The sequence below is a fragment of the Chelmon rostratus genome, chromosome 2 (assembly GCF_017976325.1).
Source record: "Chelmon rostratus isolate fCheRos1 chromosome 2, fCheRos1.pri, whole genome shotgun sequence".
In the NCBI taxonomy this organism is placed as follows: domain Eukaryota; kingdom Metazoa; phylum Chordata; class Actinopteri; order Chaetodontiformes; family Chaetodontidae; genus Chelmon; species Chelmon rostratus.
In genome coordinates, this window is record NC_055659.1 from 20,462,753 (window position 1) to 20,480,302 (window position 17,550).

General features: G+C 42.1%; 1 protein-coding gene across 1 annotated transcript in view; it reads right to left on the reverse strand.

Annotated features, from left to right (window-relative positions):
• Positions 1–5,272: 5,272 nt before the first annotated feature.
• The window catches only part of LOC121612865 (calmodulin-binding transcription activator 1-like), a 49,073-nt gene continuing 36,795 nt past the window's right edge, over positions 5,273–17,550 (reverse strand). Inside the window, exons 10-23 of the mRNA XM_041946021.1 lie at positions 16,861–16,987; positions 16,247–16,381; positions 11,845–11,993; positions 11,121–11,305; positions 10,963–11,041; positions 10,602–10,869; positions 8,813–9,345; positions 7,576–7,724; positions 7,213–7,459; positions 6,925–6,999; positions 6,060–6,247; positions 5,949–6,017; positions 5,774–5,804; positions 5,273–5,305 (exon numbers count right to left, since the gene is read on the reverse strand). Of these exons, the coding sequence (XP_041801955.1) occupies positions 5,273–5,305; positions 5,774–5,804; positions 5,949–6,017; positions 6,060–6,247; positions 6,925–6,999; positions 7,213–7,459; positions 7,576–7,724; positions 8,813–9,345; positions 10,602–10,869; positions 10,963–11,041; positions 11,121–11,305; positions 11,845–11,993; positions 16,247–16,381; positions 16,861–16,987 (2,268 nt within the window). The remainder of the gene's footprint in view (positions 5,306–5,773; positions 5,805–5,948; positions 6,018–6,059; positions 6,248–6,924; positions 7,000–7,212; positions 7,460–7,575; positions 7,725–8,812; positions 9,346–10,601; positions 10,870–10,962; positions 11,042–11,120; positions 11,306–11,844; positions 11,994–16,246; positions 16,382–16,860; positions 16,988–17,550) is intronic.

A 17,550-nucleotide genomic window follows, 5' to 3' on the forward strand; every position in this document is an offset into this window, starting at 1 on the left:
AATTTAATTATCATAATGAAGTACCTACTCTCGAACACAATACATGAAAAGTTTGTACAGAAAAAACGAACCAAGCTAGATTAAGTTTGAGAAACCACGAGTGAAAAGACAAGAACTCTTAACTAAAAGGGAAATTTGTCATTTAAATACCAAAAGTCATCAACAGATGAACTGCAGAACTCTGTTTAAAATAAAAAGAACTACGCTAAAAACAGTCATTGTAAGTTAAGATATTGCTGGCAAAATCTTTGTTTTGGTTTTACTTTGGTTCTTAAACTACCATTTCCCAAGAACCCCACCAACAATGCACCCACCATCAGTCATAGTCTAACTACTGTACATTTACTCATAATATCTGACTGTTTAACAGCCTTGAAGGTGTGGAAAGGGTGGACACATTGCTTTCAAACAACCGAAGTAGCTGGATGAGGATAAACAGGATTATTTTAACCTGATGACAACATATTCGCCTGAATTAGTTAAGCCACATTTGAAGAGCAGGTTGCTTGCAAGAATTTAACTGTATGAATGCTTTTGTTTGACTTTAGTCCAAATGAACACTCTCACTTTCATTTCTGCCCCATCTGATTTTAAAGAAAGGGGGTGCTTGGCATGTTGAACAAGACAGATTACAGTTTTTTCCTTAAGAACCATGGGAGAAATAAATATCAGGCAAAAAAAGTAATTAAAAAAGTAAATAAGTTAAAGTGCAAATTTTCTTTTTATTCTGATTTCATTTTACAGCAGAAATTATGTAAAGCATTCAGAAGACATTTTCCACATATAAGGGCAATATTCAAAACACTTTGCATGGCCTCAGCAACAAAATATTCTTTTAAAAACATCAACAATTTAGTGATGCTTGTGCATGCACGTCTTGTAAAACAAAGTAAAAACTAGGCTACAAAAAAAGAGGAATGAAAGACTGAGATAGGCATGGAGAACACAACAGCAGGCAAGGTGGGAATACAGCGGGAAATGAGAGAGAGAGAGAGGGAGAGAGAGAGAGAGAGAAAGAAAGGGAGAGAGAGAAAGGGAAGACAGGGTGAAAGAAGAGGAAGGCAAGGAGAGGTCTAGCCATAGATTATCTATAAGGGTCTACCATTCTAGCATGCAATGTGGTGTTTGGCCACGCCCTCTCAAAACAAGGCCTGAAAGGTTATACCATTCATTTCTAGGCGGACTTATGAGAACAGAGGCCATCTCTGCGCATGTCTACCAGCTGTCTACTATGGCAATATTTCTTTATTTCTTTTTTTTACTTTTTCTACTCTACATACTTCTTTTTTTTTTACAGTCACCATCCTCTCCAAAAACATGAACATATTGATGGATTTTCTGCAATCTGTGTGTCTGGTTTCATGTGTGCATGTTAGTGTGTGTGTGTGTGTGTGTATTCTATGTGTGTTGATAAGCGCAAGCATTTGGCTGTTGGCGTGTGTGTGTGTGTGTGTGTGTGTTTGTCTGTGTGTGTGTGTTTGTCTGTGTGTGCATACAATATATAAAGGAGTCCAAAGCAGTGTTCCTTGTGACTTTAGTTGTGCTGATGTGAGATGAGGGGCAGTTTTAAGAGGAGGTTCAAGTGATACCGTAACATGAATGCTCCTGACAGCGCTGTCCTGACCGTGGCTGTCTCTCAGTGTGATGAAAATTCAGAAAACATGTGAAACACACATAATAGAGATCTTCCAATTGTAAATATTTCAATATGCTAGCTCTTACAACTTTTTTTTTTAATTAAGAAAATTGAAGTGACTCGTGGCCGTTACCTATTTTTGCATTATGTAAGAATTGTTCGTATTAAGAATCTTGTGCGTTTAAGACTAGAGCAAATGTATAAATAGAAATATCGCTTCTTACTTGCTTTGAATTTAGTTTTATATTCAAACAAAATCCTATAAAATACGGGATTTGGAGTTTTTTTTTTCTCGTAGAAAAAGGGATGCAAACACAGCTTGGATGAAGCAAACAGGTCACATCTGCTGCTTCACAGCATTAGAGTGGAGTATCAGAGGGAGTGTGTCAATCAAGAACATGATTTGAATTGTAATTTGTAGATGAATGAACAACTGGAGTATCCCTAACATACACACATATGTACACATACATATGCACACACAAATGTACACAGTCACCAGTAGTGGTACGACTCTTTGTCAGCGATCATTACACTCCACATACCATCTCCCTGTTCTTCAACCCTGAGTAAAATCTAAGGGAGAGATTTAATTGTTCCCAAAGACATAAGCACAGAGAGAAAGAGTGTGGCATTGTTGTGTGTGTGTCTGATGTGCACATTTGTGTATGTATGTGTTTACTTGTGTGAGTGGAAGAGAAAGACAAAGAAAGACAGTATGGAAAAAAGTATCAGTATGACAGCTATTTTGTCCTCTGGAAAACTGTTGCTTTCGTTTAAATGCTGCAAGAACGTTTTTGAGGAAAGACAGACAAAGTGAGTCCATGCAAGGAAAACACAACATCTTCCTCCCAGCGGCGACACTGGGACGTTGAATAGACTCGTTGACAGTGCCTTTCATACACAGATGCTGGGTTCTATGGTTCTCTTCTTCTAATACTGCAGAACTGACACACAAGTGGGGCATTAAGTGATACTGTAATTACTGGTTTGTCTCGTAAAGCAACACACAGCATCAATCAGGCCATGAGCATCCATTCATACCGCTGACAAATTAGAGCTTTTAACTTAGACTCGGATCAAGTGTAACACTGTCAAGTTCATTTTTAACACACAATTTAGGAAAATAAACAGGTAACTGGCAACCTTTTGGAGGACATACAATAGATATTTCCTGATATTATCTTGCACTTTTCTGTTATTGAGCAGGCACTTTCTAAACAGAGCTTTCCAGAAGTCTAAAGTACAAGTAACAGTAATGGCAGTGACAATGAGGAGAAGAGGAAAATTAATCAAATGACATGTAAAAAGTGGGGAGGAGACATTCTGTCTGAAGATGGAAAGCTTTGACTGGAGGCCAGGCTGGATTTGCTGTAGGTGTGATTAATGGTCTTAATAAAAGCTAGTATGTTGCTGAAGCACAACCACATTGTAAAGAATGTAGCGCCCTCTTCCCTTTTTTTGGATCATCATTCATTGCATTCATATTAAAATGACCATCATCATCATCTTCATCACCATTAGCATCATTTTCATACTTGCATAATCGCCATCATCATCATCATCTACACCTAAGTCTGCCTTAGACAAACCTCAGAACATGTAGGAGGTCTACGGTTGAGCTAGAACTAGATCTCTTCTACTGTTTATTGTCTGTGTGTGTTGCCTCTGTGGATCTTACTGATATCTTTTGGGTGTTGGTTTCCCCAACATAACATATTGTTAGGCAAAATAGCATTCATAGTAATTGGCACTACTGGCAAAAAGGGTTTAATTTTTGCTAGCCAAGAAACAAAAGCACAAAGTGTAAATGTTTTGTCTGAAAGATCATTGTTTCAGCTAACTTTGTTTTCCCACCTATAATTCTAACATTAGATTTTTCTGTTGCATGCTTTAACAAAATGTTCTTTTCAGTAACACTTATACTGGATACTCTTAAAGTGAAGCAGTTAAAATCCTCTCACAGTCCATAGCCACTAACATGTTCTTTTTGCTGTTTCTTTGTCTTAAATCTCATGCACATTACTCCGTTTGTAATATCTACATTATTTACAAGCAATACAGCCATCCTGTGTACCCAGGTCTCTGTCTTAAGTTCTCATTATGGGAGTAAAATAATTTATAATCTTAAATACAGTCCTCTTATGAAAAAGTTTCAGGGTCCTCGTATCCCCTTACCTCGTCAGTTTATATACAGGAATATGCAATAGTCCAAAATATGGATTTGATCGCCCGTATGGGCTAATATGGGGACCAATGCCCTGTATAGGGGCAGGTATAGGACCCATGTCCTGTACAGAGCAAGCATAGAGACCTCTCAGAGTCAAGAAGAAGTCAAGGCAATGGTATGTGACTCTCTCCTCAAAACCACAGTTAGGATTTAGAGGTTCACGCAAAGAACAAACTAACAGAGACATTTAACCATTGGAACATGTCATATTTTACCACACAAGGGGGGAAAACCAGTCTCAAGCTAAACCACTCTTGAGCCAATTAAATAAATAATTAGACCCTTAAATAAATAGAGTAAAAAAAAGCACCCAAAATAAGTCATTTGTCCTTACACAGTTCACATTACACAGGGCAAGGATAAGTTGATGAGGACGTAAGTGAGACACAACTACACATAGAAATACAAAAGAAACAACACTAAAGCAGTTTGGCAAGCATGCAGGAGCTCGTAGCTCAAACACATGCATTGAATTGAACAAACACGGACACACCACGTCAGGCGAGCAAAGTGCTGCCTCTGAGAACGACTCCATACAAAGTCCATGTAACAAATTAAGACATCGTTATTCAGACCCCAACCCTTATCTAACAATGCCCCTCTTACATTCAAGTGCAGTTCCTCCCCTTTTGATCGGGTGACTGATTAATAGGTTTGTAAGCCTGTGAGTCAAGAGTGGTTGGTGGAATTGTGATATACTGAATCAGCTGAATGATTTGCCACTATAGCTCGTCAGGATGATGGAGAGGAGGAATAAGCGAAGAAACCTTGCATGCAAATGCAACATAGAAGTGAGTTTTTTGGTTTATGTTTTCTTATTCTTTCATGGATTGCTGCTTGGATACAAAACGCAAAAGGTTTTGTGTATTTTCTGCATGTCAAAGTAGCCTTTATCTTGAGCCAGCTGTTCATCGCCGGAGCCTTTCAGCCCATCCAGTCGCTGCCACAAACGGCAGGATGTCAGGCGCTTCCTCGCGTCCTCTCGTCTGACTCGTCGACTTGCTCTTGCAAAGAAACATACCCATGAAGAGTGCAAAGAATGCCATGAGGTTAATGTGATGGCCTCCCAGTGAAACTGTGGAGGAGGATCAGTGCTGTGGGCAGAGCCAGGTCCCTGGGCTCTACCCAGCAGTCTGTCTGTCTGAGCTGCCATGATGGACACCTATCCTGTCCTCAGTCTGTCTGGGAAGAGTTTTTTTTCCCTCTTGCGATAAGAGGGGAGAGAGGGTGAGAGAGAAGGAGGGAAGAGTGGAAAGAAAGGGGCAGGAGAAGGGGCTGGGGAATGGAAAAGGGAAGGAGTTTTTGGGATGATGGATGAAAGGAAAAAGGAGAAGATGGAGGGAGGGGAGGGTTTATAGATTGCTCACAGGCTGAGGGGGCTGTGTGTGGGGCCTTGCGGTGGGCTCTCAGGACCCCTGGCCTTTCTCTGCTCTCTGGCTCTGGGGAAAAACCAGACACACATTAGAGACACACTCAGAGAGGGCTTTGTGTGTGTGTGTGTGTGTGTGTGTGTGTGTGCGTGTGTGTGGCACAAAAAAGAGACTGGCAGGCCAAGCAAGACACTTAAAGTCCCCTAGTGATGTCAGTCAGAACATGCCCCCATGAAGACCATATGCAAGAATTGCTCCTCTATCTATCTGTCAATCATGCAGAAGTACTGACATCATTCAGCAATCCTTGGAGAGAGACAGAGAGAGGGGGAGAGACAGGGAGAGGGGGAGAGAGAGAGACAGGGAGAAGGAGAGAGAGACAGCGAGCTAGGGAGGGAAGAAGAGCGCGAGAGAGAGAGAGCGAGAGGGAAGGATGATAATCCAGGATCTCCTCTCCCCCTGCCTCCGCTGACATGCAAACAGGCATCAGCCACCAGGAGAGAGAGAAGAGAGAGAAGAGAGAGAGAGAAGACTCACCCGTTTCAGAGGCCTATGGTCCATCAAGGGGCTTCACAGGAACAGTAAAACAACACCAACTATTAGCACCAATGTACTGAGGGCACATGGGTCAGTGGGCAGTAAGTGTGTGTGGGTAATGTTTATGGTTGTGTGTCCTCACGTGCAGGGGCACGTGAAGAGTTTTATGCCTCACCTGTGGCGGCATCGGAGCAGGAACCTCAGGATCTTGCGAGCAGCCTGGTTCTGTTTTTTCGTTAGGAGGCTGCTGTAGGCGAAGACAGAGAAGTAAGAAAACAACACCTACGTAATTATGCTCTTTATATGTGTGTGTGTCTGAGTGAAGTACCTGAGGGAGTGTCTATAGGAGCGATAGTATTGCTGGATGAGGACTGCTGCTCTACGACTTTGTTGGAACTTCCTCTGCTCATGGAAACTCCGGAAACGACTCTGGATCAGGATGGCTGCCAGGGTCATCCTCTTATAAAGTGCATACTGAGTGAGAAGACAGCAGCGAGTTGTTAACCCTCCATCACAAGATACGTACCTTTGTAATGTTGAATCCACAGGAATTATATTTTCAAATCAATGCTACAGATAAAATTAGATAAACTAATGACATAACCTCAGTGATACACTGAAAATGCATTGACTTCAACTTAGTAAAATCAGTGGATAAATATTTTAGCTCCAGTGAATCTCCAGTGCATTACTGAGGATACAATCCTCACCTAAACCAGATATGATTCTATCCTTTCAAAGCATGTTTGTAAAAAAGTGTTTGCATAAACCATCATGTTCTCAAGTGCCCAGACTGCTGAAACAGCTTGTGAAACTTGCAACAGCACATTTTGAAGTGACACCAAGTTTTTTGGTTAGAAATGTTTTGGCTTCATGATAGATTTTTACACTATAGAGCTATTTGAAAGATAAAAAGTTAATGCCATTAAATAAGAAGCCACGCAAATAACTTTGAATTCACAAGATAGATTTTAGCACAAATCAGGGAGAATCTAAATGAAAACCAAATTATTTTACGTTATTTTAGCCAAAATTAATTAACAGCTAAAATTCCACTGATGCTATTATTTCTTGATATCAAGTTACTACTTGATTGCAGGTCAGCTTGACATAATAGCAAGCAGTGGGTTGATGCTAGCTGTGTGATTAACTCTTACCTGCTTGTATCTCTTATAGCAGCGCTGAATCACTGCAGCAATCTCTTTGCGTTGTTCCTGAATGGGACCCTGAGGGGAATGAGAGAGTTTGTATAAACATCTATGTTCAACGGTTCATGGCCATCTTAAGCTTTTTCAAGAGATTGTGATTTTTGACAGAGAGAAAAGGAGAGAAAGATAATTTGAACAAATGCCAGAACCGGGTCTTGCTAAAGCATCAGATTATTTTACAATCTCTCTGGCAAACTTTGCATTTTTCAGACGAGTGGAGGCCAAGTATACCTTGTGTTTTCTGAGGGAGTGCAGGGCATGCCTGATGGTCTCATACAGCTCTCCCTGTTCTGCCTCAGTCATGGCTAGATAGGAGGAGTCAGTTTTCAACCTCTCCTCTTTCATAGCTGCACAGAGGAAGGAGCTCCAGTCAAAGGGGGAGGACAGGGCTTGCTTAGCCTGAGGACTCTGCTGATCCTCAGGCCCTGAGAGAGAGTTTGGTTTGGGGCTAGGAGTCTGGGGCTTGGAGTTCAGAAACCTGTAGAAAAGCAGAGAGCAAAGCAGAAGTTTTATTGCAAAGAAGATTTATGCTATTTGATGAGTTAGGCGAAGTAAATGTGGTGAATTCAGGAATTCAGGAATTCTTTGACTCACCTCTCCACCTCACCGAGGTAACCAGACAGTAATCTGACATCACTGCTGATCCCCACCTTCCCAGAGTCTGTTTCAGTCTCCATAGCCTCCTGCTTAAGCCTACCAGTTGAAACCTCCATGATGTGATCAGCTAGCATCGTAATATCCATCTGCAAGACAGTACAGGTGTTACTTACACGTTTCCAACACAGCTTGCCCTTAAAATTAAAAATTATCTTTAATTTTGGCATTTATTTTCATGCCTGATAAGATTCAAGTTTATGTACTTTAGGTACTTAGTTGTCTAAGGGGACGACTGCTTTCATTTTTATACTCATAAGTGGGCAAGTCAAAAATAAATTTGTCTCTTAATTTCCTACACAGGACTTAAGCCCTTGCATGATCACCATCATTTGATTTTTGTATGTTTCTGCACATTAAATGTGTTTATCTCACACGACTGTTTTGGTCTGAGTCTCGACTACAACGACAAACTCTGATTAAGTAAAACATCTCGTATCCTTTCTTCATGAGCACCCTTGACATGCTAGATGTGACATCAGGGTACTCGTAACAGTTAAATTGCTTTGCACGGTCCTTCACTGCATCATAGAGTATATAGACACGGTGAAGCAAATTATCCTCTAACTCCAAATTAAAAACCTTTTTGATCTTTTCCATCATTTGGCCAACTTCAGTGTAATACACATACTAAGAGTGAATCTATTCATTTAATGTCAGGTCTAACCAGTTAGTACTTGGTTGTTTTTGCCGGTGGGACTTAAGTATGTCTGCCCTTTTCCCCTTCCATGTAAGTGCACTTGATTATTTGTATTGGTGTATGTCTGCTTGTGTGGGAGTAACTGATTGGTGAAGACAGTACTGATGCTCCTTCACCAGGTGTAGACAAAGTTTGAGGAGCTCATGTCACGTAGTCCTGATCTTCATCCATTATCTGTTTATCCATTTTTTTTGTTAATGTTTGTTAATCTTACCCAACTTGGGCCCTTCCCAGGGTTTTGTATTTTTTTAACCTAAGACGGTTTTCATGGGATTTCTCCCTTATTCACACTGAGGGTCAAAGTTTAGGAAGAGTTGTTTTCATAGATTTTTTTAATGTATTGTTTCATGTATTTTATCACAAACATGACACACATGCAAGCAAGCTATATACACTGCCCATCAAATACAGGACAAAAAGTTCAGTTTTGGTTGAGGAACAAGATGAAAACTGCCCCTAACAATCTGCTCCCCCTACCTGCAAGTCCTCTGTGTTATCCTGATAGGTCAGCAGCTCTGTCTCCTCTCCCCTGTCAGACAGAACCCTTTGGCGCAGGTGAATGGCCAGTCGCTCTTTTCCTAAAATCCTCCTGGCTATGCTACGCTGCCCCAGAGTCTGTCTCAGACTCCACCTGGTGCCCCCTCCAGACCTCCCTATCCTGGCCTGCAGGTGGGAGAATGGAGCATTGGGGAGCTGAAGCCGGTTTGGGCTGGAGCTGGCAGGAGGTGCGTTCTGACAGCTGAGGTTGGAGGGTTGAGTTTGTAGGGTGTTTGGGGGGAGAGAGCGTTGAGGGTTAGGACTCGGGGATGAGTTGAGGAGGGAGTTGAGGGTGTTGGTGCCAGGGGTGGAGTTAGCTAGCTGTTGCTGGGCGTCTGGGTTGGGTTTGAGTCTCTTGGCTGGGGGTGGGCCTCCTTGTTCTCCCTGGGTTCCCTGTTGGGCTCTGGGTCCTGTTTGGCTCCAGCTCTGGTTCTGGTTGTCTGGCTGGCTCTCTGCCCTGGCTCTCCTCAGCTCTGGGAAAACAAAGATGGTGGAAAATAAGAGCAAATCTAATAATTACAGTATCAGTTCCTATTACACCTGATATGCTACCTCATTAAAGGGTCAGTTCACCACAAACACAAAAACAATATGTTCCGCACTCACACCTAGAAATAGCTGGCAATGGTGATAAATGTGCCAGTTTTCAATTTCAGACTGTCACAGAGAGGTGTGTGGATTCTCCTGAGTAACTGGAAAGACAGGGGATAGTTCAACATTTTTGGAAATACACGTATTTGCTTTCTTGGCCAGAGTTAGATGAGAAGACTGAAGCCACTCTCACGTCTGTCTGGAAAATATGTAGCTAAAGCCAGCAGCCAGTTATCTTATCTTAGCATGAAGACTGGAAATAGGGAGAAAAGGGATGCCTCGCTCCGTCCAAAGGTAACAAAATCCAAGAACCTGCACCTCTAAAGCTTATAAAGTTTAACACATTATATCCTTTTTGTTTAATCTGCAATACTTAAATACATCAGGTTGTTGTTTTACAGGGATTATGTGCCAGACAATTTCTTGGAGGGAGTGATTGCCAGGCAACCAGCTGAGACTCCAAGAAGCATTGGTGAAAAGTAACTATGTACATTTACTACTTTACAAGTACTGTACTTAAGTGTAATTCTGAGGTAATCTTTACTTGAGTATTCCTGTTTTATGCTATTTTATACTTCCACTCCACAACCACTACATTCCAAAGGGAAATATTGTACTTTCTCCACTAAGTGACTGTTCAAATGACTTTGACCTTCCTTATACTTACTGTATGTATTTTTACTTAAGTAGGATTTTTCATGCAGGACTTTCACTTGTAATGGAGCATTTTTTTACTTTTCTGTATTGGTACTTTTACTTAAGTAATGGATCTGAATACTTCTTACACCACTGCCAGGAAGTCCCTCCTCCAAGCCAAGACATTGTCTGGCACATAACCCCTGTAAAATGGCAAATGTTGTGTTTTACAATGAAATACCAATAGTATAGTTTGTATTAATTAGTGAGCTTCAATCAGATTTGGATAGATTCTGTTTCTGGTCTTTATGCTAGCTAAGTTAATCAGCTATATATACCAAGTGTCAGTGGTTGATATTTTAAAACCTCTACAAATGAAACTGAAACCACCAGCCTGGCTAAGAGGGAGACTACTTTTTTGTGTTTTGGATGAACTGACCCTTTAACATGAGACAAATTCTTCACTAATGGTGATAAACCACTGCATAGTGGGCTTTCCCACCTGAGTTAGGGTTTGGAGCCGGGCTGTTGCTTATTCCACTGGTCTGCGACTCTCCTCTCCACCTGTCCATCCAAGTGTCAGCAGGCTGGCCCTGAGCTTGAGGAGTCTGTTGCAGCTGTTCTAAGAGCTCAGCCAATCGAGTGTGGCCCCGGGATCGGGCAATGTTGAGCGGCAAGCGTCCCAGCGAATCAGGAATAGCCAGAGCTCTTGGGTCCCACTGGTAAAGCACCAATGCTGCCTCGGTATGGCCCAGAGCACATGCCCACATCTGCAGAGGCCAAAGGAAAACACAGATCACATGCAGGCGTGGAAAAAAAGACACATACACTCAAAACACCATTCAGAAATATTGACCACTCACCAGTGGAGTGCAGGAGAAGTGGTCTACGTTGAGTGGATCCACCTCCAGCTCAAGGTCAATACTGTCAGCATGCTTTGTGCTGCGGAGACAACAAAAGTTAAATTAACTGGCACAGGCTGTGCGTTCATGATGGTGTGTCATGTTTGTGTGTTACTCACCGCCAGCGAATGAGTGTCTGAATGAGCCCTGCATAACCCTGAGCTGCAGCCAGATGCAGTAAGGTCATTCCTCTGGAGTTCTTACTGTGGACGAGCTGATTGGATGAAGCCCAGCATGGCTGAGACATCATCTTCTCACACACCACCACCACACGGCCCTCGAATGAACCCTGATCTGGAGAAATCTTGAAGATTGGCGACAAAGAGGGCAGAGTGACTCTATGTTGACAACTCTGTTTTTCAAGGTGTCACAAAAGTTTGTTTTAACAAGAAAGAGTCTCATGTTGAACACATCGCAGAGCCTCTGACTCCTTTAGAGCTAGGGCTTAGTGTGCTGTAACATGCTAAAGCTGTTGTGAAGTCACTGAATTAACACTTACAGGGGTAGCAATGCAACAAATGTCTGTATTGTGAGGTTACTACTCTAACTCTGAAGCTGGAGATGCTTTTGTTCCTGATTGAATTATGTTATATTGGTTTTGCTATTATTGAATAAATTCAGGTAATGTTTTAGAGCATTTCTGAGTTGAAGTCATCAGACCATCAACACGCAGTCTTCAAATTCAATCTCAATGACTCAACACAGTTTTAAGACTTGCTTTATTTGAATTTTCACAAATAATTTCTGTATTGTTTCATGGTTTTTACCTGTTCTACTCATGTTCAGATAGTAAAGCTGAAAAGGAAAATTTCGTCTAAACTAAATCACTTCTTTCTGCCTTACTTGAGACTGCTGATCAGTGGCTCCTCCTCCTTCCACTCCGCCCCCCTTGGTTGCCATGGTTTCTGAGCTGGGGTTCTGATTGGTTATCTCAGCCATCCTCTGTTCCATCTGCTCCAGACGCTCCAAGATGGACATCCTAAACTGCGTGTCTACAGAAATGAAGGTGGCCCACAAAGAGCTGTAAGCATTGGCTACTTGTTTGTTGCATTTAAGCAAATCAATATTACGTTTCAGTAAAGCCTACTTAGAGAGGCTTAAAGAGAGAAGCTCTTCTTTAAAGGGGCTCAATAATGGAGAATAAATCAGGAATGAAATCCAATAAATCCCCTTAGCAACAATTGGAACTTGAGAAAGAAGTAAACTGTGTGTATTTGTGAAAGAGTATACACCCTGCAACAAATATAGGTTTTGTGTGTCTGTGGCATGGCTGTGTGTGAATGTGACCCTTTGTTTCAGTGCTGCTGCAGTTCTGCTGCAGTGCACATTATGTCATCCCACCTGCTGCTCTCTCACTCAGTCTCTCTGTTTTTCTCTCCTCTCATTTCACTCCTATTTTTCTTTCTGCTGCCTGCAGCACACAAACTGAGCTGAAAGGGAGTGGAGCCATGAGAGTGACACAAAGGCTCAGGCTCCTCCCTCTCCACTCTGCCAGCCAGAGGAGGAGCAGAGTTCACTGGAAATGCAGCTTCTTTGAATACAAAGCAAAACACTCCACTATTACAGCTGCCAAACACATCAGAAACAGCTGTCGATACCCATCATAACTGTAAAAGTACAGCAGATTTCTGGTCACAAAACAAGCATGCATTGCTTACAGACATGCAAAATTTAAAAACAGAGAAGAATGATTGAGAGGACCACAGGGACTGTGAGAGGACTGTGAGGATTGAGAGGACCACAGGGACTGACATATGTTATGAGGATATTTTCGTGATTAATTATAATAACTTAATTAACTGATGCATTAAAATATTATCATAATGTTGACAAACTTTAAAGTTATGCTATTAAATAGGGATGATATGGTAATTCGATCGCCATCCCATTGACCAGTGAATTGATTGAATTTGAAATATTTTTGTAAAATGACCTTCAAACAAGCTTTCAGCAATCGTTCATTCACTTATCTACCTGCAAAACATGCTACGTGAGTCTAGATGCTGCAAGGCTCCTGTTATGAGGGATAAACAAGAATACAAGGCACTGGAACACTGGAAACTACTCCTTTAAAAATCATTTTTGGAATTAATTAAAAAATGTATGAATTTATCCTTCATCAATAGCATGCAATTATATCTTTACTAATAGTTTTTTAGTTTTTTTAACCACATAATTTAAATGCAAATGTAACACATTATTTTCTAAATTGTTTTTGAGTGTATTAATTAAGTAAATGGATTATAATTGAGCAGTAAAAAAAAACTTCAGAAGTATTCTGGTGACTCTCTCTAACTTTTATAAAGGCACAGCCTCCTTGGCTTACAGATCACTTATTATCCTGCACTTTAATGCAAATTCAGCAGCTTTTCAAACTTTGTCTGATTACTTGTAGTTGCTGACAAGCTTTGGAGTGACACTTTCTCTGTTCTGTTGAAGTGTTTCCCCACAGTAATGCTTTGTTTCCATGGATTCTTCTCAAATAAATGAAACTCTGCACATGTTCTGACCAACCACAACACAGTTTGAAGGGACATTATCAAACACTGATACTGCATTGCAAACCCATTAAAAAGCAAAACAGCGTGTTCATTGAACAGTGTTTTATGTTTTTTTTCCTGACACATGCACATCAATAGCTCTCCATGTATTAGAAATCATTTGAAATATGTTTGACTTGAACAGAATCTGTTTTTTAATTGGAAAATGATTCATCAGACAAACACACACTTTTGGCACAAGGTCCATATAGAGAGTAGAAGTAAAGATGAAAAATGTAAACACAGAGTATATAGGTACTCAAGCTTTGGGTAATCAACAACGTGCCCACATGTCTGTGCCTACAGGCTTGTCTGTTATTATCTGGGCCTCTACAAGAGCCACATTAGCATTTGTTGTTGTGGCGTCCAGTGGCGCTGTCCACTCCTGATGGTGCTGAAACTGAACAGGTCGACCAGTGAGACTAAACAAGCTTCTAAGCATCAGGTCTGCATCATAAATCAAGCAGGCTATCGCGTGCCTTTCAGTTCAAACATAGCGTGCAAACAACGTGAGGACTTGTGGCATTTCTTCCGTCCCTTTGTCTGAAATCGACAGAGGCTGGGCCACCACATGTACCGCAGATATTTACACTGAGACGTCAAATGGCTTTACAGCGATGAAGTCAACATTTAGACAACAGGCACACGTATGTCCATGTACAGCAGCATGACAATAACAAAAAAAAAAAAAACTTAACCCAGCTACAGACAACAGACAGACCTGAACGCCGGTCAATGAGCGCGTATTGAAGTTACCGTCGGTTTAAAATCAAATCAGCTACGAACCCGACCAGCGAGCCTCTCTATCTGCTGCTCTCTTTGTTCCCGCTCCTGCTCAACCCCGTTAGTTTGAAGTGTGCGACTCGCACATTGCTCCTCCGAGCGAGCAAAACACAACTACTGTGTGTGCAGAGAGAGAGAGAGAGAGAGAGAGAGAGAGAGAGAGAGGGTGAGAGAGGGAGAGAGAGAGAGAGAGAGAGAGAGAGGGAGAGAGAGAGAGGGAGAGAGAAAGAGAGCAGGCTCCACGTTGTGTCTGGGAGAGCAGACACGCTTCAAATCGGCCCGCCAGACTGGGAGCTGCAGGATGCTCGGTCGTCATCGGAACAACAACAAACCGCACACAAACTCAACTGGAACAATGACATGCGATGAAGTCGTGATGACGCATATTTATATCTCTCTATTTTTGCCAGGCAGGAGGCTTTGGTGCACATTTGAGGCCAAACAAAGAACCAGAGCGAAAATAACCAGGGCGCATATCCAGGACTCCGTATCATCGCTGAAAGTCAAAGGCAGAGCCTATATATAGCGTCTATGAGGCTGCACAGCCCACTGCCAGCGGTGCCCAACATTTTGACTGTCAAGTGGGCCGCGATCGTGCCAATGATGTCCTTGCCCTTCACTCCAGCAAACAGCCAGCCTGCTGTGACTGTAGAGCCGCATTGCCGCATTGCGCAACGCAGAGACGGGGGCGAACACAGAGTAACCCAGGACATGCCTCGCTGAGGAGACCCGCGTGTTTCCCAGCTGCAGTTTCATCAGGAGATATATTTGCACACAGAAGCAACCCCCCCCCCCCCCCCGTGCTGCGCAGATATTTGCAACCAATCCCCCAGAGCTGACTCAAAGAACACTTAATTGTCCTCTAACATCTCACAGTATGTTTTAATTTGATTCAGTGTCACTGAAATCTCACAAGAACAACATTTACAGCTCCAACACAATAATTTGATTCATTTAATGAATTTCCCTCCAACATGCAAGCACTCACAGTGGACTTCATAATAAATGATTGTTCCCTAAACAAGTCCAGCAAGACACAGTCTAAATCCTTTATGAATGGGGACTATGAAGATGAGAGGTGCAGGTCTACACTTACACCCTTCACAGAACAGGTGTCAAAACTGTTTAAGCACTCAGATAACAACAACAACAACAACAACAACAACAACAATAATAATAATAATAATAATAATAATACATTTACTTGTGCGCTTTCACTATGTTAGTAATCTTCACATATACACATGAAGGTGATGTGGAGAGATGATGGGTCTGCCACACATCACAGCCACCCGAGCAGTCAGCCTTGCTCAAGGACACCTAAGCAGCGCCCTGGAGGTGGACTGGCACCTTTCTAGCTACCAGCCCACGCTTTGTATCAACTGGTCCATGCTGGACTTGAACTGGCCAATGGTAAGTGGTCCCCAGGCCGAGTCCCTATGACCTAAGCTACTGCTGCCCCAATTTCGTCTTGAATTAATCTGCATGTAGTCTGAGAGTGTCAAGAAAAAGAAATAGCTGCACCAAGGCACAGAAGAACATAGTTCAGCATGCAGAATATCATGCAGCCATGACACCTTTCTGGTCAGTACATCTGTGGCTGCAGACAAAACATCTCATAAGATGACAGGGCAACACAATGACAGCCACACACACACACACACACAAGTCGACAGGTTTTCTCAAAAGCTTTAACTGATCAGATATAACAGAAGGCTCAGTGTAGAGGCCATGAGGAAAGTAAAAATAAAATATGAAAGAATAAGAAAAGGACATATATTGAAAGATAATTCAGGGTTTAACTTTTCTGGGTAAACTGACAACAGTCAAGTGCTTCACCCTAAGCATATAGTATATTAATAATAATTATATATGGCGCACACGATACTGCGTCCTCAAAAAACACAGACAAACGCTCTCACCATCAAGGGACAGCCAGTCATGCTGAGAAGACGGCAGGGCAGGAAGGTCACGCGCCTTGTATTCAAACACCACAGAGGAAGAGATGACCTCACCACCCATGGCTACCTGCAGCATCACCAGTCCTGTGTCATGGGCTGGAAAATAACATCAGGTAAGGAGTTAGACTGACTGTGTGCAGAAATAGATCAAATTTCAGTATATATGTATATTGTGAATGTCTAGTATTGCCCATGTGTGCCTGCAAGAGACTATTTGCCTTGCCATTTTCCCCCGATCACTCTTAATGTAGCAGGATGTGACTCATGTATCAGTTACTATACCATCCCAAAACACATTTCTAAGCAGAACTGTGTTCATTGCGTACCTAACAGGCAGTGTCCCTCCTGTCTCCCTCCTCTTTTATATTGTTCTTATCTTCTTCTGCATCTCTTGATAAGGGTGTGCAGCCAACATCGCTAGTCTTTGTTTGTGCTAGAAACTGTTCATTATAGGGATTAGTGAGGTGAACCTTGGGGTATGGTTTAAATCTAAAAATAAAAATGTTTTTCCGTGTATGAGACAGTGATAAGGAGTGTGTGTTGTGTGAGAGTGTGTGCACACACAGGTGTGTTACCTGGGCAGTAGCAGCGCAGCACCCCGGGCTGGATGAGTGCAGCAGGGACACTGATGTGGTCAAAGAGACAGCTGTACTCACTGCTCGACTCTAACCACGGACCTGTGATCAGCACCTTGACTCCACCCTGCGGCATACAAACAGAGGCCTCAGTCAGATATCACACAGCGTGGCTTCTTTGTCCACAGGAGTCTGCTGCTAAGTATAGACTTAAGCATAGCTACCATAGAGAACAACACACATCCATGCATACTATAATGAATATAAACAGGACTATACTGTCCTGTTGTGATTTATGTGTGTCAGTGTGCTAGCATGTGTTTACATACACAGACTGTCCTGTAAGTGTCTTTCTATCAAATATCCCGATTCCATCTGTCACTTAGAGCCTCAGAGACAAAGTGGGCTATAGATATTACAACTTGTCTCATTTACAAAGTGTTTTTTATTTTGTTAATGACACATCTCTGAGACTGAAAGTCCTGGTAGCAGCCCCTAGAGGCTGTGCTGCTCCTTACATCCAAGTGGAACAAAGCGGCTTGAACCATCTGAACAGCACTGCCATGTGTTTTCTTTAGTGTAGCTAAAAATAATACATAAACAGCATATTATCCTCCAAAAATGTTGGAGTCATGGAGTTGGAGTATACAATAATGAAAAAAATTTTAAGCCATTTATTAGCATTTGGTT